The 22712-nt window shown below is 41.8% G+C and overlaps 1 protein-coding gene across 1 annotated transcript in view; it reads left to right on the top strand.

Moving 5' to 3' along the window:
- The first annotated feature begins 1330 nt into the window (after positions 1 to 1330).
- The window catches only part of LOC117348529 (membrane-spanning 4-domains subfamily A member 4A-like), a 41370-nt gene continuing 19988 nt past the window's right edge, over positions 1331 to 22712 (top strand). Inside the window, exons 1-4 of the mRNA XM_033920767.1 lie at positions 1331 to 1544; positions 14320 to 14497; positions 15867 to 15986; positions 17963 to 18019. Coding sequence (XP_033776658.1) covers positions 14330 to 14497; positions 15867 to 15986; positions 17963 to 18019 — 345 coding nt within the window. The 5' untranslated portion in view covers positions 1331 to 1544; positions 14320 to 14329. The remainder of the gene's footprint in view (positions 1545 to 14319; positions 14498 to 15866; positions 15987 to 17962; positions 18020 to 22712) is intronic.

Raw genomic sequence — 22712 nt, 5'->3', positions numbered from 1 at the left:
ACATATTTATCAATGATCTAGAGATGGAAATAACTAGTTAGAGAATTTAAATGTGCTGATGACACAAAGTTGTTAAACTGCAAGAGGACTAAAAAACTGCAAGAGGACTCTGGGAGACTGGGCATCAAATGTAGGAAAGAGGAATCCAAACTTTAACTACACGATGCAGTGTTCCACATTAGGAGTCACCGTCCAGGAAAAGGATCTAGGTGTCATTGTCATTGTGGAGAATATGTTGGAAACTCTCAGGTATGAGCGACACAGAAATAGATTAGAGACAGAGACAGAGAGATGCCAGACCACAGAATGGAAGAGAAGGAGGGGAGAGAGAGCTGCCAGACCGCAGAAAGGAGAGGAGAGAGATATTAGACCTCGGGAAGAGGGAGAGAAAGAGAGAGATGCCAGACCATGGGAGAGGAGAGAGATTCCAGGCTATGGGAAGGAGAGGAGAAAGATGCCATTCCATATGAGGGGGGAATGGGGATGACAGAGATATCTGACTATGGGAGAGGGATGAGATGGTGCATAGGAATGGAGGGGAAGGTGAGACAGAGGGAGGAGATGATGCACAGCAATGGGTGCGACAGGGATAATAATAATAAAAAATTTATTTTTATATACCGCCATACCCAAAAAGTTCTAAGCGGTTCACAACAGTTGAAAAATACACACAATACAAGTTATATAAAAACACAATTAAAAACCAATGACTGGGAAATACAAAAGATTATAAAATACATAAGAAAAATATGGAAAGTTTTACATGGCAAAAGACTTTGAGATAATATGAAATGTTCCTTATGGATAGATGGAATAGGGGAGAAGAAAGAGGGAGAAGATGGTGCAGATGGATAGATGGGAAGGGAAGGCATGGAAAAATAGATTTTGAGAAGAAAGCAGAAAAATGGAAGAAAGTTGAATGTTAAAAGTTAATCCTAAAGATGGATGTATGGTAGAAAGTGAAGGAGAGAAAAACAGCAAATGGATACACAGACAGAAGGAAGTGCAGCTGTTCAGATAAACAGCCAGTTGCCATCTCTGGGAAATTTTTTTTTTTTTAATGATGAGTGCTATAACCTGTTCCTGCTCTCACAGGTCATATTTCTCCTGGTTCTTCTCTTACCACACCTAAATAATGAAACACACCTCCTCAGTGAGATAAAGGCAGACCTGTGCAGAAGCCTCCTCGCTCGCGCTGTCTCTCATTCTCTGCTTTTTTTTTTTTTCAGACAGTGCCCTCGTGTCTACTGATGTTCTGACGTGTCTGGGGGTGGGTCGAGGCGGAGGGAGTGAGCAATAGGAGCTACCCAGGCTTCACTGCGCTGCTATTTCTTTGCTAAGCAGATTTCTGAGGTCTGGGGTAGTGGCAGAAGAAAGAAAAGAGAGTTTATTCATTGTGTGCAGGCACTGATAGGGAGGGAGGGGGAGAGAGGCAGTACACAGAGAACCAGACTAAGGGAGACAACAGCACCATACTGCATAAGAGAGAGAGAGAGAACTGAAGAGAATACAGGAAAAGAGTGAAGGGAGCTGCACATCCCAAGGTAACAAAACCTTTGGCATAAAAGTAAGAAATGGATCTGTTTATAGAGAAGGTTTTCTAAAGCCTGTGCAGATGATTCTTTATGTGAATACATGAATGCATGCCGTGGTATATATGAGGAGACATTTCTGGGGATGGGATTATATCAGGAATGCAACAGTGCACCTAAGGGGGTCTTTTACTAAAGATTAGTGCATGTTATCTAAGATGGGACCCTGCTGCAGATAACATGCACTAATCGTACATGATCCCCTAAGTATGCTTTTTCAAAACCAGGCACATTCAGTCCCTTATTCAGAAGCTCTTTTGTATTTAGCCAAGATGCCAAAACATTTAATTATATTTTTCTTATAATCACCAGTATTTGCGATGCTGAGTCTGGAAGCTCGCTTACTATTCAAGTGGGCAGAACTTCATCTTCAGGCTCTCTCAGCAGCACAAGTAATGGGAATGGTCAATCTCCAAGCCATTTTCCTCAGCAAACACTGAATCGTCCCTGTGGTCAACCACCGTTCGATCTGATAGTGACAAGACCTAAGGCAGCCAGATTCTTCAGTTGAAGATCCGAGTCCAGAAGTTCAGATCTGGACACTCTGGTCTAGCCGTGGCCAAAGAGTGAGCTCTTATACGAGTTTCCTCTGTAGCCCGAGATAGGTCTGATTCTCCACAGGATTGCAAGCCATCCGAGAGCAGTCATTCTACTGGCTCCAGATTGGTCACACAAACCATGGTATGCAGACCTAGTGCGTCTTCAGACAGGCCTACGAGTACTACTGGACCTTCTTCTCAGGGATCAGTTCATAGACATTCCGCATCGCTTTGCTCTTACGGCTTGGCTCTTCAGTGCAAGGTGTTAGCACACAAGGGATACTCAGAGGTAGTCATTGCTACTCTGCTTAGGGCCAAATAGCCATCAACGATCTTCCTGTGATAAGGCATGTAAATCTTTCTAGCACTGGTATATCAAGGGAAAGGAGAAATCTTTCTCTGCTCTGGTCTCTGTGGGGCTGGTCTTCCTCCAAGCTGGCCTTGATAAGGGACTTACAGGTATCCCTTAGAGTCCAAATAGTGGGACTCTTTTGTTTTAGGGCCATGACCAAAGAGCTACACTGGCATCTCATTCAGACATAGCCAGATTTCTTAAAGACAGCACTGTGTCTCAGACCCTTGGTAAACATCCGTTTTTTTCATGGGACCTTACCGTGGTTTTGCAGGTTTTCAGCCAAGCTCCATATGAGCTGTTGATGGACCTGGCGCTCAAGATGGGTTTTTTTCTTCTGTAATATCACATACACAACCTTAGATAGAGGTATTATTCCCGTTTAGGACCCCGAATAATACCTCTATCTAAGGTTGTGTATGTGATATTACTTGAGTTTAACCTTGGAAAAGAAATATTTTTTCTATTGCCTTATATATCTGTATCTATTTTTTTCTTCTGGCCATTATCTTAACAAGAACAGTATCGGAGCTACAGGCCCTTTTTAGCAGAGAACCTTTCCTTAAATTCACTGAAGCAGGAGTTTCTTTGTTCACCGTCTCATCTATTTTTCCCAAAGGTAGTTTTGGAGTTCCATGTCAATCAGGAAGTCAGATTGGCAGCATTCCTGTTCACAGGTTCCAAGAAGAAAGACCAGATTCTGCAGAAGTTGGACATTAGAAGAATCCTCCTCCGATATCTTGAGGTCACTAATGAGCTCAGGCTCTCTGAACATTTCGTTGTGCTTACAGATCCAGCTGGGTGCAGTACACTGGCTTCCAAGGCCATGATTTCAAGTTGGATCTGTAGGGTCATTTTGTCAGCATATATTGCTTGTTTGAAATAGTTGCCATTTTCCATAAAGGCGCAGTAGACTAGACTAGAAGCGTGGCTGCTTTCTAGGCAGAAACCCGGGCAATCTCCCCTGAAGAGATTTGTAGGACAGTGACTTGGTCCACTCTACATATATTTTCCAGGTTTTACAGAGTGGATGTGGTGGCATGGGAGGATTCCGACTTTGGGTCCTCAACGTTATGGGCCGGTGCAATGGTCCCTCCCTAGGTTTCTGGGACTGCTTTTGTACATCTAGAATGACACACCTATTACACTAGAAAAAAAGATTAGGTTCTTACCTTGCTAATATTTTTTCTAGTAGATAGGAGTGCCATTCTGGAGCCCTGCCCTGTCATTTGTATCCTGTGCCTGCCTACTATCTCTGTCACAAAATGCTGAAGGGGTAATAAATTTAACTACTACGTTGATATTGTAGAGTGACTAAAGAAATGTAAGTGATACTTGAAAAAGTCACTGCATAGAAAAATCTAACAGGTATAAACTCAAATATGATTGGTTTACATTTCTGTGATTAGAACTCTGCTCAGAGACCTGAAGGCTGATTTTTCTGCCTCGCCACCCAATTATTGCAGTGTTCAGTATGGGCTGACTCTGAAATGTGAACTTATCAATATATTGAGTGCTAGCCTTTACAGCTATGCTAAAACCTTCAATTTTACGATTTGATGTTTATAAAAATAAACTTAACTTTAGAATAGTGACTGGTTCCGACGTGCCACGTTTTGGTGCTGCGTCAGGGAACCGACAAGACAGCTACATTTAAAGCGGGAGGTGAAGTCACTGAAAGCAAGAGATAATTATATGTTAAAATCAATATCGTTTATTTTTACATAATTTTTACTCAACTACCTCACTATATTTAGTAAAATAAGTATGCCTTTAACTGAATGAACACAATCACCACTAAGTTTACACACAAATTCGCTTTCCTGCTCTTAGTTTAATTCTTCTTGAATATCTCGAACAAAGCTTGCACAGCACGGACGCTATTTAAAGCAAATGATGTGCCGGTGTGTATCTTACGTCGGGACGTGAAACGTCACTGTCCCACCCCACTAGTTGACTAAACCCATGTTACGACGCTACGTAGCCTAAAGTGACAGGTAGCAAAATAACACCCTCACAAACATACTATTCAGTCATTCATTTATGTGATCAAAAGATGGACAATTGAAAAGAACTTGTTTTACCCATGTTGAAAAAACTAATACTTAAACAAAGGAGTATAACGTACATTAATGTGATCATCTGTGGCTACCTTATTACATTTACCACACTCCCAAACCCATTCATTCAAAGGGTTAGCCAAACCCGTTCAAACAAAATTGTAACAAGGGGGATGACTAGATCTATACTAATAGAGACATTTCTAAAGGACCTAAAGGAAACCAGGATGTTCAATAGAACATGCCCTATATTCCAAGGAAAAAATGGAAAAAGTAAAAATCATAAGAAAGCTCTCCACTCAATTTCGCTGTTTAACCCCTGAGGGGACAAAGTGCCTAAATTATAGATCCATCTTTGTTCTAATGCATATAATTTGGCTTTCATGTCACCTTCCCTAGGGAGCGTGGGTGCGTCCAAAATAGAAAAACGTAAAGAGGACACAGGATGTTTGGCAGTAAGCCAATGGGATGTGAGGGGAGCTTCTAAGACCTCCTTTACTATCCTGCTAACGTAACGTGGGTTTAGTCAACTAGTGGGATGGGACAGTGACGTTTCATGTCCCGACGTAAGATACACGCCGGCACATCATTTACTACTGTGGATGGACAGACTGGATGGGCCATTTGGCCATTATCTGCCATCATGTTTCTATGTTTCTATATCCCCCCCCCCATGTTTCTATGTCCCTCAATTTTACCATAATGGCTATCTTTTCTTCTATTTGCATTTTTGATCCTCTGACGGCTCCAGCTTCTCGTAGCTTTTCCACAGATTTATGCCTGTCTTCTTCTTTCTGTGATGTCTTGTAATTATTGAAGACTAACTTTTTTCCCTTACCTTTTCAGCTACTACATTTCAGAACTAAAGTGCCCTTCTTTTCCTTTTTCCTTTTGTTTACTTTTGTAACATTAAGATTTGTCACCTTTAAAATAGCTTCTTTCAGTTTTGCTCACTTCTGTTCTACTTCATTCAGCTGTACCTCCTTGAGGTATTTCCCCATCTTGACAAAGTTAGCTCTTTTTGAAATCTAGAACCTTCAGACTTGACTAATTCCTTTCCTCCCGTGTCTTAATATTGAACCACACCATTTGGTGATCACTAGATGCCAAATCATCACCCACCATAACATCGGAAACATTTTTCCCGTTTGTAAGCACCAGGTCCAGAATAGCATGTGGGTTCCATTATTAACTACTGGAACAATTCTTCCTGTAGCAAATCCAAGATCCCCTTGCTGCAGCAGGGATGCCCCAATAAACTCCCATCATATTAAAATCATCTTGTGAATGTCAATTAAATCTCTGTCCATTTCTTCTGTCTGTAAAGGAGGCCTGTATACCACACCAATTCAAATATGTTTGCCATTCCATCTTTCAAGATTAACCTAGAGCACCTCTTCTTTACCCCATATGTCCTGCAATCCTGCCACTTTAATATTATTCTTAACATATAATACTACTCCTTCACTCTTTCTTATCAACCCTATCCCTCTTGTATATCACAGTCATGGTTCTCTTTGAACCATGTCTCTATGACCTCCACTAAATCCAAATCAACTTCTACCATTAGAGCCTCTAGATCTGTAAATTTGTTTCCCATACTATGGATATTGATATACAAAGCTTACCAGATATCACCTTTTTTTCTCATTTCAATAATAGTATTTGATTTCCATTGAATAATGGAATGGGGACCACAATCTGCATTCATTTGTATTAATTTGTACTGATTCATGTTAATTTGGATTTATTTATTTCATATAACAGTTTTAGTGATATGTTTCCGAAATGTTAATTTCTTTCCTTTCCTATTTTCTAATGGAGTTCCTTTCTTAAATATGATTAAGTTGTGATGTAAACCACTTTGATCCTTTTTGGCTTTATAGGCGATATAGAAATATTTTAATAAACATAAACATATCTTAAATCCCTAAGAATTATTAATTACCTTGGGCCATTTTTCATCTATTCCCAGCGAATTTAGTTATTTCAAAGAACATAAGAACATAACATAAGAACATAAGCAGTGCCTCTGCCGGGTCAGACCACAGGTCCATCCTGCCCAGCAGTCCGCTCCTGCGGTAGCCCAAAAACAGGTCAAGACTTGTCTGAATCATCAGAAGGGGCTCCCTTGCCACCTTGGTTTCTCATTTAAGTCATGCCTTCCTATCGAAATCCTAGCCCTCCGGTCTTGCACATGCATGACCAGGTTGGTTTATACTCAATACCTGGTTAACTTCCTGTAACACAAGTATAGGAAGTTAACCAGGTATTGAGTATAAACCAACCTGGTCATGCATGTGCAAGACCGGAGGGCTAGGACTTCGATAGGAAGGCATGACTTAAATGAGAAACCAAGGTGGCAAGGGAGCCCCTTCTGATGATTCAGACAAGTCTTGACCTGTTTTTGGGCTACCGCGGGAGCGGACTGCTGGGCAGGATGGACCTGTGGTCTGACCCGGCAGAGGCACTGCTTATGTTCTTATGTTATGTTCTTATGTAAAGGCGATGAAGGGTCGAATCCATTTACTTCTATGCTAACCGGGAACATGCTACAATGCAAAAAATAAATGCACTGCAGGATTCACTCGCGCTACTGGTTTAAGAATTGCATGATACATTTTACGGTACAGTAATACAATATAGTTCATTGAGCATAATAGATTTTTTCATATAAACTTCAACCATTATTCTACGATTTCTCTTTTAAGAAGTTATCTGTTGCACTATGTACAAGATGAAAGAGACAAGGCCTGGTTTTCCCATGAGTATAAGAATATCATGTGCTCCTGGAGCTCAGAGCAAGCTCATCCCTAGCATCACTGTTTCCACAATAAGATGATACACACACAACAGAGAACTGATTCCAGAGCTGAATACCAAGCAGCTGATAAGGGACCGTGGCAATTCCCACTTCTAGTCTCTTGTCAGCCTCTGCTTCTGAATCAGAAATGAAAACATAGAGCCTCACTTCTTTCACCATTTTAGATTAACTGATAAAACTGAGGTTGTCAGGTCTTATCAGTTAAGCATGGTATTGATTAGTACAGGTTAATGAATCTTCTACTGAAACAGGAATATCAGTCTTGACCAGCCAGTATTTATCCTCTTTTTTTAAATTTTGTTTTCCTAACATTTCAAATTTACAATCACTTCAAAATATCCATGATAATGAAATTTCAGTAATATAAGAAAAAGAAATCAAAATATCAGGGGAAAAAATCATCTTAAGACTATGGGAACTCACGGCAGCCATTTTGGATGAGTGATCTGCACGGGGCAGACGTGTAGGAAGATTGCTCCTGCCCCGAAAGACCGCTAGACCACTAGGTAAGGTCTGTGATGCCGGGTGGAAGGTGGGAGGGAGGCGGGAGTGGGTCAGAGTTGACCCAAAAGCTATTCACAAATTTTCAATATTCGCGGGCCGGCTCTGCCCCTAACCCCCGTGAATATTGAGGGAGGAGTGTAAAGCTGTAGTTATCAATTGCACCATGGTCTCTGCTTGATTTCTTTGGCAGAGAATAAAGACTGGGTTTGATGATTGAGCCCTGGGATTGTGATCCTTCAGCCTACCGGAGTAAATCCAGCCCTGGCCTAAATTCAGCTCAAGACACTTAAAAACAGTCTAAATAAATTTCTTTCTGTAAGCCCAGCAGTGGGTACGCTGCTCAAAGAGCTGGCCGGTGTCCACAACTGTGTGTGAGTGAGACTGGGGTTACATTTTATTCCAGCCTCTCGCTGTATAAGGGATTTTCCATGCTTATCTCTCACCTTTCTGAACACTGTCACTAGTTTTATCCTGACCACCTCCACTAGGAGAGCATTCGAAGCATTCACAAATATTTCCCGATACTGCTTTTAAGTTTCCTTGTTGCAGCTTCATCTCATGCCCTCTAGTTCTAAATTCTTCCCATGTCTGGAAAAGGTTGATTTGTTCGCTATTACTTTTCTATCTCCCCTGACCCTCCTCTGCTCTAAGGCTTACATATTCAGATCATCAAGTCTCTTCTCACATGTCTTCAGGTGCAGAACTCATACCATTTTGGTGACTTTTCTCTGAACAGCTTCAAATCTTTTTATATCCTTAGTAAAATATGGCCTCCACAATGGATCACAGTACTCCCAAGTGAGGTCTTACCAATGATCTCCTGCTTTCTGCTCTTTCTATAAAGTCTAGCGTTCTTCTGGCTTTGACCTCTATCTTGTCACATTTTTTTGTCTGTTTGAGATCCTCAGATACTATTACCTAAAATCTCTCTAATGTCCATGAATATATCAGCTTCTCAACCCCTATCACATACAGCTTCATTGGATTTCTGCACTTCAAGTGCATCACTCTGCACTTCTTCATGTTAAATATTAATGCGAAACATTAGAATACGTCTCATGTTGTCTACTACCTCTGGAGTGTCCACTCTGTAAAGAGGCAAACCTTTTTTTTTCTGATCCTTCAGCAATATCACTCACAAAGATTTTGAACAAAATTGGCCTGAGGACTGATCCTTGAGACACCCCACTTCTCATCTTCCTTCTTTCTGACTGACTTCCATTTACCAACTTCTGTCATCTATCAGTCAACCAGTTTCTAATCTAATTGGCTCCTAATTTGTTCAATTTATTCACAAACTTCATACAAAGCACATGAGCTAAAGAATCCCTGGGGCTCTGGCATCCAAAAGATTTTCAAAGAAGAACTCCATGGGAAGTTTCTATTTGACAATTGGCTTGCAGAACTGTGAGTAAACTGAATTCAAGGTAATAAGTAATTTTTAAGTCAAAGCATGACTGACAACATCAGGCTACATCAAAGCTGTGGTAAGGTAATATGTGACGGCAAATTTGTAGATAGGGACATAGAAACTAGAAATGAGATATCTCAGTCAAAATGAGTTATCACATGCAAGATCTTCCAGGATCAAGGCTTTTTCTTTCCTCTGAGTGGATGGTAAAGTGAAGAACGCTCCCTCACTGTTGCTGCAGTGCAGCCACCTTACTAATGGTGATGCTAGTCTGCCAAGGCTGAGCCACAGGGCTGAGTCTCACGCTAGGCTGGAGTTAAATACCTTGAGTTAGTGTAGAGAAGGTGAGGCCCCTAGGCCCCTAGGCAAGAGGCTTCCAGGAGGAAGGTTATGAGGGGGAAAAAACTCCAGTTGAGGCTGAACTATAATACCTGAGGACAGGATCAGAGAAGTGTTGTGGCTCCCATCATCTTTGTGTGGGAAGAATGTCACGATAGGATATAACCTTGTACTGTATTCAGAAGATAATTGTTTTGATGTATGTCCAGAGGGAACCCAGGAAGTTGTTAAGAGTCACAAGATCAGGCCAAGCAGGAAGCCAGCCCTGGGAAGAGAGTGCTAAGAGTGATACATATTGACTCAACAATAAAATATTTTCCTTTTGTTTGCAAACCCTGTATATATGGCTGTGTTTCTGACAGGTCCAAGCCACACCCTTGGTCACATTATCACAGGCCTTTTTACTAAAGCTTAGTGCATGCGCTAAATGCAAGGAAGCCCATTTTATACCTATGGGCTTCTTAGCATTTAATGTGCACTAATTCCATTAGCATAAGCTAAAAGGGCCCATTCAGGCCTAGATGCACTAAACACTCCAATCATCTAACAATAGTTGCTAACTAGCGACCGACCGAAATTACCAACCCGATGTACAAAACGGCTCCCCGCATGGTTTTCTGTGCATTTGTACATTCTCTTACTCTGCCATGCAAATGACCTCATTAGTATTAAAATGGATTAACATGGCAAAGGCTTATACAAAATTTAGCAATGGTTAAAACAGACTCGAAAAAAGTAACAGGTCTGCTGAAGTCAAAATGGCGACCTAGACATACGTGCTGAATCAGGCTCCAAAGTTTAAAGTTTTTTCCTATTTAAATTGTATCAGAGATTGACTGTCCTAAGATGGGCAAGAGAAAGGGGAAAATTGAGACTTACCCCTCTGAGTCTTCTCCACTTCCTGTTTCGTCCATCAGGAGATTCGTTGACCGGTCAGCTAAACCCTCCGGAGCGGGTGCTGGCAAAGAGGTGGCCTTACCTGAGCTAGATTTGATGCCTAGCCCGGAGGAGAGACTTCCGCTCTGATCCATGGTCAAGCATCTGGCGCTATCGATGATGCCACATGAAGCAGGAAGCTTTGCGACTGACGGTTCATCGATTAAGGGGAATGGCTGGAGCTTGGAGGGAGCTGTTGGAGAATCAAACGCCGCCATAACATTTTTGGGAATCGAAGGTGCAGTAGGAGGATTGGAGAGACAATAACTAGTAGCCTCCCTGACTGAGAAATCTGAGCAGCTGCAGGCTGGTGGTGAGCCCTCTCTATCCCCAATGATTAAACCTGCCTATGTTACATTAGATTCTATTTGGGAAGCAGTTGCTCGTTTGGTAAAAGTTTTCCTGGGGAATAAAGCATTGGTAAACATTTCCTTACAAGACTAAGATGTGCCCAGGACCCAGGAAGCAAAAAATTTTGAACTGGAGCAAAAAGTAGAGGAAGCCCAATAAGATCTGAAAAAGATTGAATCTAACTCCTTGATGTGTGGACAAGGACTTTTGGGACTGAGGAATAAAGTAGAAAAGTTGGAGGGTTGGCTGCTTTCTGGGCGGAGTCCTGAGCTGTTTTGCCTTATGAAGTTGGTCTATTCTTCATACATTTATGAGGTTCTACAGAATGGATGTGATAGCTTGAGAGGATGCAATTTTTGAGTCCTCGGTACTGCAGGCAGGCTCATCTGTCCCTCTCTAGCTATCTGGCACTGCTTTGATATGTCAGCTACTGTACAGAAACTTGATGTCTCCACTACTGAATGAAAGATTAGGTTCTTACCTTGCTAATCTTCTTTCAGATAGAAGACTTAGGATGCCGTACGACCCACCCTGTCAAAGCTTTTGATTCGACCGATTCCTGCCTCTGCCGTTGCCAGTGTCGTCTCATCTTGGGATCTCTTCTCCTGTATCTAAGATTTAGCAGAGACAAAACTACAGGGGCATGAGGGCTCCTATTCCCTTTCTCCTTTGGTGGTGGTGGGGTTATGACTCCTACTAGTTACACTTTGTAGGTTGGTTCCTAGCTACTTGTGTGTAATTTGTTATTCAAGAAGCGATCCTATCCCTAATGTTTTATCCTCTTTCTGTCCATTTCCTTTCTACCCCCTTTTTTTCTTCTTTTTTTTTTTCTTATCTCTAATAATGTAACTTTTCCCTACTCCTCCCTTTCAATCATCACTTTCAAGTCCGTCTTGTCGATGTCCTTAATGTCCACTTCCCCTTCTTTTTTTTCTTTTTTTTTCATATAGACATTTCTTCTAACTACTATTTTTTATCTCTATTTTAGTATTTTATTGTAAACCGGCTAGATACTCGTTGATGGTCAGTATATTAAAAATCAATAAATTTGAAACTTGAATTGTTAAATGTTTATTAATCATTGCTTTTTTAAAAAATTCTTTATTTAATGTTTTCTAATACAATGAATTCAATGATAACACAATTAAAGTAAATATGCCTCATAATGTTGTTGAACTAATAAAAATAAAACAAGTTATTACACATTTTGAACATTCCCATTCCGCCCCCAAGAAATCTAGTAATGATCAAATGAGTCCTTCAAACATTTCTTTTTCCAGTTCAATATAACTCCCCCATATATCATGAAATTTTGCCCATTGATTAGTTAAAATAGCCGAAAGTCTATATTTTTCACATACTATTCCTAAGCGTTCTCTTACATTTAACATATGCCATTGCTGAGCTAATGTTAATCTGGCAGCTAAGAATGTCAAGTCCAAAAGTTTAGATTGAGAGGGTGTTATACCTTCTATTCTTACTCCCTTTCAGGATTATGCTTTAATGGAATCTGAATTAGTCTGTTTACATACTCAAAAACTTGCTCCCAAAACTTCTGGACCTTTTGACATTCCCACCACATATGATAAAATGTACCTTTTTCACCACATCCTTTCCATCAGCTAACATCAATCCGATTAGCATATTTACTAATTAAAACTGGGATAATATACCATCGTACTACGAGTTTAATAGCATTTTCCACCAAAGTGGTAGCCCTCGCTGTCTGAAAAAGATGTTATGTAATTACCCCCCACTCATCTATTGACCATTCCTTCCCCAAATCTTTTTCCCATGCTTTCATATATGATGTTTTAGTTATTTTATCATCATTTATAATTTTATATAACCACAAAATACACCCTTTGGCTGCTGGTTCTCCTAGCCTTTTTTCAAATTTAGATTTCTTTAAAATTCCATCGTTCTTCATCTTATATGTTAATATGTAATTTTTATCTGAAAATAAGGGAACAGAGCTCTCATTTCTAAGTGAAAATAATCCTGAATATCTATAAAAGCTTTTACCTTGCCTTCTTCAACTAATTGACCGAAACATACTAATCCTTTATCCTCCCACTTCTTAAAAATTCCCTCTCCCTGCCTGGTTTGAAATCTTGTGTATGCAATATAGGGGTAAATAGAATGTCTTTTTCTCTACCTGTTAGTTTTTTCCAAACACTTTTCCATATTTTCAGGGAGCATTTAGTAAAAGGGTTATTTATATTTATTAATTCTTTTTCTCCCAACCATGGTAGGTATTTCAGTTTTCTTATTCCATCTTTCCCATCTAACATTGCTTGTTCTACCTTTACCCAAAGCTTAAAAGGGGATGAATGCCATTCAACTATAACATATGGATCTGGAATGGCCAAATTGTCGCCCCTCTTACCCGGTATCCCAAAGCCTTTCACCATACCTGCTCCCCCGAGTTCATATATTCACAAGAATAATGTGGACAATAAATAAACCACAGACACTTTATTGATGGTAAAAACCAGGCCACAGCTTTGTTTATTAGGGACAACCAATAAGCAATCAACAATTACTTCAGCTCCCAAGCTACAAAACATTGCAATTTGACAGAACTCAAAATTGTATACCCCTGTCTCCGCCACATCAGCAAGAGCCTAAGGGGTGGCATGGACCTCCATGCCCCATTCCGTGCCACCTGCATCAATGCAGATTCGCTCACCTGAGCTCATTTTCCCTTAACTGCTCATCCCCTGATGAGCCTAGGGGGTAGGCATGGACCTCCATACCCCCCCTGTCAGGGTCACCTGACCCTCGGCATTGTCATTCAACTGAGCTGACTACCAAATATCTGCTCATCTTCGATGAGCCAAAACCTTGTAGCTCGGGATTACCGCCGCTGCGACAACCCTCAAACCCTGAAACTTCCAAGTGAACCCGAGAAACACAAGGGGAGGGTGGGAGGGAAAGTTGCCTCCGAGGGACTGTGAAGCACACTGTTCCTCGGAGGAATGAAGACTATATATCCCCTCCCATCATGCCCTGCTTCCTCTCTCCCATGCAATCACTCTCCAGCCCTCCTGCGGGAAATCACAACCCTCCTCACCTGCCGCTTCTCTCTCGCTTTTCCCTACTACCTCCCTACCAGCCTTCAAGCAGTCTCACTACAGGCGACCAACTTGGGCCATCCAGCCCACTGTTACCCTCAAGTTAAGCAACGTATGTTTAAATTGGATTTTGAACTGGATCTTACAGTTGGGGTATTTTTATCCATGCCTGTATACTTTTTTATGTATGTTCATTTGTATTTATTTATGATGATTTATCTTTAGCTAACCCATGTATGATAGGCTAATAAATATGGCTAAGTAAATAAATAAAATTCATCTTTTATGTGATGGAAGTACATAATTGTTTTTTTGTTGTTGTTGTTTCATGTAGATTGTGAGAAATGAATCCTATAGTAGCTGGAGCCAATGGAGTGGTTATAATCACTCAGGTTATCCCACCGAATGGCCAACATGTCATACAGGCAAGACCCAATGGTCTTCAAAATACCCTATGCCTAGTCCCAGATGCTCTACGAAAATTCTTCAAAGGGGAACCGAAGGCTCTAGGGGTATGTTGGTTTTTTTTAATTATTCAGTTTTTATTGAAACTTCTGGTACAAACAATATACAAACTTGTAGATATAACCAGAAAACCTGTCCATCCAAAATAAACTTTTCATGAACCACATAACTCCATTCAAACAGGATTGCAGTAAACCCAGCCAAGGTTATAAAGCCAAAATCATAAAAGAGGAAAAAGAAGTTACCCAGAACCCATCCCAAACATCCCCAACCACCTTCTCCACCTATGTAGCCAAATGAAAAAGGAAGAGGAGTGTGAGGACATAAACAGAGACTAAATAAAGAGTAAGTTAAACCAACGAAACTGGACATATGAAGGATGGACCTCTAAGTCCAATTCCAATCCAGTCTAATTCAAACCTTTCAGTAAAAATATAGTTAATGCTGCTGTTGTAATGTACTACCCTCCCAAAGAAGTGAAACTCCCCTAGGGCTTACATTTTCCAGGTCTTTATTTCTGTTCGTATCGATTCTTCTACCTCATTCAAGTAGCAGTGATCTTATTGTTGAACCTCTTCACAAACTGTTCTCCATTTGGACACTAGAGGGCCTCCACTGTCCTTCCAAGTTCTGGCAATAGGCATCTTAGCCACAAGCACTACTATTAGATTAGGATGGGGTGAAGGGGCTTGAAAGGGGATACAGGCTGGGAGATAGAATGCAGCTTTGAAGAGCTGGAAATGATGAAAAGGGGAGGGGACCTGGGTGATGGGCACATGTGCTGGGAGTGCAACTGTGGAAGGAGCAGAAAGGGGTAAATTAATTGAAAGGGTTTATTGCCTAGGAGAGAGAACTCTTTTGTGAAAGGCTGGAAGTAACAGAAAGGAGATGTAAGAAGGAGAGGAAATGCAGTGGAGCTGTGCTACTATTCTACACATTTATGCATCAGGGGTGTTGCCCGACACCTAATTTTGGGTGGACCTGGACCCAAGTTAGATGGGCAAAGCTCTCCCTCTTCCACTGGGGCAATCTGGCCTCCCCCTAGCATTCTGGTGTGTCAAGCCACCCTCTTGCCACTGCCACATACCTTTTGGAGAGCAGATCTTCGCTAGCAGCACTGCTCACAACCCTCCTTCTAATGTAACTTCCTGTTTTTGCATAGGCGGAGTATGTCAGAAGGAAGGCTGTGGAACTGGTGCGAGAAGTGTGAATTGGGCACACTGCTTGATGCCGGTGAAGATCTATTTAAGGGTATTTGGGGATTGGGAGGTTCCAGATCCCCACCAGCTATCTCATGGGTGTACTGCTACTGGGTGGGCCCGAGACCATAGTGATGGCTACGCCACTGTTATACGTGCAAAGGTCATATAAAAAATTAAAGAAATGTGCTAATGTACAGTACTTTCTTATTAATAGGTCACCCAGATCTTGATAGGTTTGATGCAGTTCATCTTGGGGATTGTTCTGGCTTCTGCCACTTCTGCTCTTTCCAGCATTTCTACAATTATTGGCCTTCTTTTCTGGGGCAGTATCTTTGTAAGTACAAGGAATGTTTCTTAAATATTGTACTCATTTTAAACTGAATGTTTTATTATGTATTGTGCTTACAGTATAATGTAGCTTACTGTGCGATACCTTGTATTGTTATTTGAATATTTTTACCCTCAAATGAGGGAAAGCTAAAGAAGTTAGGGCTTTTCTTGTACAATCTCACTTTATTCCAAGACTAGTAGTTATTTCCCTCTACCCGCCAGGACTTGTAGGAAGCCACATATTCCAGAGACTTAAGCTCAGAATGTTTTTATAAAAAATTAAAAAGTAATTGTTCACATTCTGGTGTCACAATGAGGTTTTTGACCTATGATAAGAACTTGCACCCCAACAGCTTGTCATTTCAAAAACTCCAGTTTTTTGACAAAGAGAACTTTGAGGTCTTTTTTCCTCGTTGTGTCCACTGGTATCATTGTTACTGTTGTTATTTTTTTATACTTATTTGTATTTATATACCACTCTTCTGTTATAACCTCAGTGCCGTGTACATCAATTAAAAAAGGAAAGGAACGTCAAATAATCATGATACAAAGGATAAGAAGAACAAGATAAAGAATAATTTAGTTGCTATTTTAAGAGATACCGAATTGAAACTTAAAACCAAATCATAAAAAAATTAAAACATACTTAAACTAAAATAAAAATAAACAGAGTAAGAGGGAAATGCCAATCCAAATAAGTAAGTTTTTAGCTTGGCTCTAAATGTAATATAAGTTCACCTCAATTATCGCTGCAGGATGACTAAGTCTAGGTTGGCCCCCATCGCGCCCACCTCCCACTCTAACCCTGGATAAGCACTTGGACAACCTGTCTTTTAGATCGTTCAACTACCAATTTAGGTGGGTTTTTGGACATATACTTCTTCCTCCAAATCCGCAAGGGATAGGGGCAGAGCCGGCCCGCAAATATGGAAAATTGAGGAAAAAATTTAGGGCCAACTCTGACCCACCCCAGCCTTCCCCCTGTGTCCAGGTTTTACCTGGTGGTCTAGTGGTGACACCGGGCAGGAGCGATCTTACTATGCTCCTGTCCCGTGCAGAGCCGTCATCAAAAATGGCTGCCGTGAGTTCCCGCTAAACCACCAGGTAAGGTCTGGGGAGGTCCAGGACGCAGTGATTTAGCCTTCTAAAACTAGGGGGAGATTCGGAGCAAAAAAAAAAAAAATCATAAATAACCAAATTCGCGGGTACTAAACTCGCAGATTCGGAGGGAGAAGTGTATTTTAGTTTCGATTATGAGCCCCATAGGGGTCCCAGTTCCACCAAACATTTGCCACCTCCCTTGCTGTGGCTGGTGGAGATCCCAAAACCCTGCCAATTGAAGACCACCTCCTCCGGTTTGGCAACAGAAATCGCCATGCTTTGTAGCTAGCAGCAGTGTCCCTGAGCTGCCACCAGCTTCAGAGCTTGAAGAGTTCTGGCCGCTGGACTAGAGGAAGAAGTCTTCAGCTAGCAGAGCTTTGGGAAACCCAACAATTTAGGTCTTTATATTTTGCATTTGGGCAGGAGCCACGGGACATGGTGGGAAGAAAATTTAGTGCTCAACTACTTTGGGCTCAGGGCCAACCCCCCCTCCCCTATTAGCTGTCTGGTAAGCCATTGAACACAGTACAAATATCTGTGATGCACATATCCCAAAGCTAACATATTCCAGGTAATATTGTTACCTCCCTGAGATAATTAAAGCAGAAAGATAAAAGGTAAAACAAGATTTTAGGTAGACAGATTTTTTTTTTGTTTCTTTAGAATAAAATACATTATTTTCAAAAATTGCTTGCCTTTGCGCCAAGCTGCCTCCCTCTCCCCCCCCCCCCCCCTCCACTATGGCCCTGCCTAGCCCAGCCCAAGCTAGCCGACTTGTACAGCTGCTTCCCAGGCTTAGAGGGAACATTGCTGCAAACCTTTGTCGGTGTTTACCGCAATTCTTTTAATTAATTATATTTATTTGCTTGTTTTTGTCAGTTCACCATTTCAGGATCCCTGTCTGTTGCATCAAAGAATAAAAGAAATATGCGTTTGGTAAGTGATTACACACCCACCTTTTTTGTCAATCTGTTGAAAGGAGCTGTTGCTGGGCCTAAGAGCAAAAGAATGGAATTATCAGTTTTGCTCAGTGGGAAAATCATAGCAATAAGGGGAAGTGATAATATCTGTGGTGATTAGGAAAAGGTATATTGTAAGTAAATAAGGAAAATGGTAAAACCAGAGGGCATAATTTTAGGTTGAGGGGTGGTAGATTCAAGAGTAATGTTAGGAAATTCATCTATACCAGTGGTCTCAAACTCAAACCCTTTGCAGGGCCGCATTTTGGATTTGTCGGTACTTGGAGGGCCTCAGAAAAAAATAGTTAATGTCTTATTAAAGAAATGACAATTTTGCATGAGGTAAAACTCTTTATAGTTTATAAATCTTTCCCCTCTTCTTTGCAGCACCCTGCAGTTTCCCCCCTGGCCTCCCGGTCTTAGTTTTGGCTAATTACCGCAGCCTGCAGACAGGATCGCCGGCTGCCATTGGACTCCGCAGCACGTTCCTTCTGCCACGGTCCCGCCCCTCCTATGACGTCAGGAGCAGGATTGCAGCAGAGGGAACGTGCTGCTGAGGACGACGGCAGCCTGCAAGGATTGGTACAGCACCGGCAATCCTCTCTGCAGGCTGCGTTAATTATCTGAAGGTAAGAGCGGGAAGCCAGGGGGGAAGCCGGAGGACGCTGCATAGAGCGGGCAGCACTAGTAAAAACATCACTAGTATAAACTGCGGGCCGCAAAATAGTACCTGGCGGGCCGCATGTGGCCCTCGGGCCACGAGTTTGAGACCACTGTTCTATACGGAGAGGGTGTTTGATGTCTGGAATGCGCTCCCGAAGGAGGTGATGGAGAGGAAAACAGTGACAGAGTTCAAAAAAGCATGGGATGAACACAGAGGATCTAGAATCAAAAAATAACAGTAAATATTGAAGAACTAAGGCCAGTTCTGGGCAGACTTGCATCCACTAAATAGTTTGGTATCATCCGCAAATTTTATTAGCTCGCACTTCGTCCCTGTTTCTAGATCACAAAGCCCCAGTAACAATTCCCACACAGCAAACGTGGCACAGCCTATTCAGTGCCTGTGGGCTACATCAGGACTTGCTACCGTGGCTTTGTAAACGGGGCCCTGAATTTGAACACAAATGTAGAAATGAAGATTTACAGATGCCAAACTAGTGATGGTATACATATTTTTTCTCAGAGCTCAATCATCGCTCATAAATTGCACTACTCTAAAGGATGTTTACACCAACATTACTGATATTTACAAGGAGAAAGCAATGACTTGCCTGTTTGAAGGGGCGCTCTTAACTCATTGATGCTGTTGCTCACCAAAGAAGTCGAGTGTTGTTGGAGGTTTCCTTTATTTGGACATTTTGGGATTGGGAGAAGTGGGAAGGGTGGAAGGGGAGTTCTTAGGTTTGATTACATTTTGGGCTCCTTTTACGAAGGCGCATTAGCGGTTCAATGCGCGCTAAACCACCGGCCACGCTAGCTGCTCCTGCCTCCTCTTGAGCAGGCGGTAGTTTTTCGGATAGCATGGGGGTTAGCGCGTGATGTAAAGTCACTAACGCGGCTTCGTAAAAGGAGCCCTTTATGATTCGCATTGATGTATCTTATATATAAAACATTAATAAACAGTCTGTCCCCGGCAAGATGGTTGAAGCACTGATCAAGGATAGCATAGTCTGGCACTTGGACGCACACGACTTGATGAAACCCAGTCAACATGGATTCAGGAAAGGGAAATCATGTTTGACGAATTTACTCCAATTTTTTGAGACTGTGAACGAGCAAATTGATAGTGGGAAGCCGGTGGACATAATATACTTGGACTTCCAGAAAGCGTTCGACAAAGTTCCACATGAAAGACTTCTCAGGAAACTACAAAGCCATGGCATAGAGGGGGATATACAAAGGTGGATAGGCAAATGGCTGGAAAACCGAAAGCAGAGAGTGGGCATAAATGGGAAGTTCTCCGACTGGGAGAAAGTGACTAGTGGTGTACCACAGGGCTCGGTACTTGGGCCGATCCTTTTTAATATTTATATCAATGACCTGGAGGAAGGAACAACCAGTGAGATCATCAAGTTTGCAGATGATACAAAACTATGCCGGGCAATCAGATCGCAGGAGGATAGAGAGGAACTCCAGAGCGACTTGTGTCGGTTAGAAACATGGGCGGAGAAATGGCAGATGAAGTTCAATGTGGAGAAATGCAAGGTAATGCATTTAGGCAATAAGAATGCGGAATACGAGTATACAATGTCAGGTGCAACTCTGGGGAAGAGTGAACAAGAAAAGGACCTGGGTGTACTGATAGATAGGACCCTGAAGCCATCGGCACAATGCGCGGCAGCGGCAAAGAAGGCAAATAGAATGTTGGGCATGATAAAGAAAGGAATCTCGAGTAGATCGGAGAAAGTTATAATGCCGCTTTATAGGGCAATGGTCAGACCACACTTGGAATACTGCGTCCAACATTGGTCTCCCTACCTAAAGAAGGATATAAAACTGCTGGAGAGGGTGCAGAGACGAGCAACAAAACTGGTGAAGGGTATGGAGAAACTGGAATACGAGGATAGACTTATAACACTAGGATTGTTCTCCCTAGAGAAAAGGAGACTGCGTGGGGATATGATCGAGACCTTCAAAATACTGAAAGGAATCGACAAAATAGAGCAGAGAAGATTATTTACATTGTCCAATTTGACACGGACTAGAGGACATGAAATGAAGCTAAGGGGGGACAGGTTCAGGACTAATGTCAGGAAGTTCTGCTTCACTCAGAGAGTGGTTGACGCCTGGAATGCCCTCCCAGAGGAGATTATTGCGGAATCGACCGTCCTAGGCTTCAAGAGCAAACTAGATGCATATCTCCTTAAGAGAGGCATATAAAGATATGATGGACTATAAATTACGCCAGGGTACACCTGGCAGGGCCTCCGCGTGCGCGGATCGCCGGACTTGATGGACCAAAGGTCTGATCCGGAGATGGCAGTTCTTATGTTCTTATGTTCTTAAGTGGAAGAAAAATAAAAATAAAAATCAATAACTTGCCTATTTGGAGGGTGTTATTAAAAGGTGTTTCCACAGCTACAGCAGTTCTTTACCTACAGTCTGGAGGGTAGAAATGCATGCATAGGTATGATCAAACTCTCAACGTGTTACAGGGAAAGGATACCACTTACAAAACTATCCCTACACAACAGAAATTTTTATGCGACTCATTTCACCAAGGTCATTTTCATAGGAAATATACAAGCACTATTTCCTTTGAAAATCATTGCAATGCTCGTGAAATAGTCTGCATGATAATACCAAAGTAAATTACAGAGAAAAACACGGGAGCTGATCTTCAGCCCATGATGGTCAGTGGATTTTTTAAAATGCCAACTGCTGTGGTTAAAACCACACCGAATATTCAGCAATGATGTACTGTATTGTCATCAAAAGATGGCACAGGAAATGTGCAGCATACGCCATTGCTACTGCATGTCATGAACAAGAAACAAACAGATAAATATGTACAGGAGATCGAGACTTGAAATACTAAACAATGGCACTTATCTTTAGCTGGTACTGGTTCGAGTAGCTTTTCCCCGTGGGGCTCCGCAGGATTCCACCACCTGATTTGTGATATGTGTATGTGATCACTTTTGTGTCTCCTCAACTTATTCCCGAGGCTTCTTCAGGAGGATTAATTACTAAAATCAAACCACATTACATTAAATTAATTCTATCTCATAAAAATAGCACCAAGAACTAACTATATTTAATGTTATGTTATTATATTATGTTGCCAAAGCCTAATGGTTACAGGAGTTGCCTCTGAAGTTTAAAAGTTTAGAGTGAGCTTCGATGGCTGGGATGGTTTAGACGGGCTGGAGTGAGCTTTGACGGAGACTTCAATAGATGGAAGCTAAGCACAGTACCGGGAAGAGCTTTGAGTTCTGGCCCAGAAATAGCTACGAAAAAGGAAAATTTCAATTAAATCAGTAATTTAAAGAGAGGGTAAGGTTGGGCAGACTGGATGGACCATTTGGTAAAGGAAATCCCTGCAGAACGTACACCCTGCAGCAGAACGGGACTTGGGAGTTATCATCCAGGATGATATGAAAGTTGACAATCAGGTGGAGAATGCGTCAGCAAAGGCTAGACAAATGCTAGGATGCATTAGAAGAAGCCTGAAGTTATACTGCCGTTATACAGATCCATGGTGAGACCTCACCTGGAGTACTGTGTTCAGTTTTAGAGGCTACATTATCAAAAGGATGTGAAGAGAATGGAGTCGATTCAGCGAATGGCCACTAGGATGGTTTCAGGACTCAAGGATCTCCCATATGAAGAACGTCTGAACAGGCTGCGCTTATATTCTCTAGAAGAGCGCAGAGAAAGGGGGGACATGATAGAAACATTCAAATATGTCACGGGCCGCATTGAGGTGGAGGAAGAAATCTTTTATCCTATGGGTCCCATGGCGACAAGAGGGCACCCGCTAAAACTCAGGGGGGAAGATTTCATGGGGACTCCAGGAAATACTTCTTCACCAAAAGGGTAATTGATCAATGGAATGGTCTTCCACGTCAGGTAGTTGAGGCCAGTACCACGCTCGACTTCAAGGGACGATGGGACCGTCTGGTGGGGGTCGCTCCAGAAGAATGTTTAAAAAATGGATTCTCGAG

This window comes from Geotrypetes seraphini, chromosome 14 (assembly GCF_902459505.1).
Source record: "Geotrypetes seraphini chromosome 14, aGeoSer1.1, whole genome shotgun sequence".
In the NCBI taxonomy this organism is placed as follows: Eukaryota; Metazoa; Chordata; class Amphibia; order Gymnophiona; family Dermophiidae; genus Geotrypetes; species Geotrypetes seraphini.
Note: the sequence above shows the minus strand (reverse complement) of the source record. Positions and strands in the feature narration are given on the sequence as shown.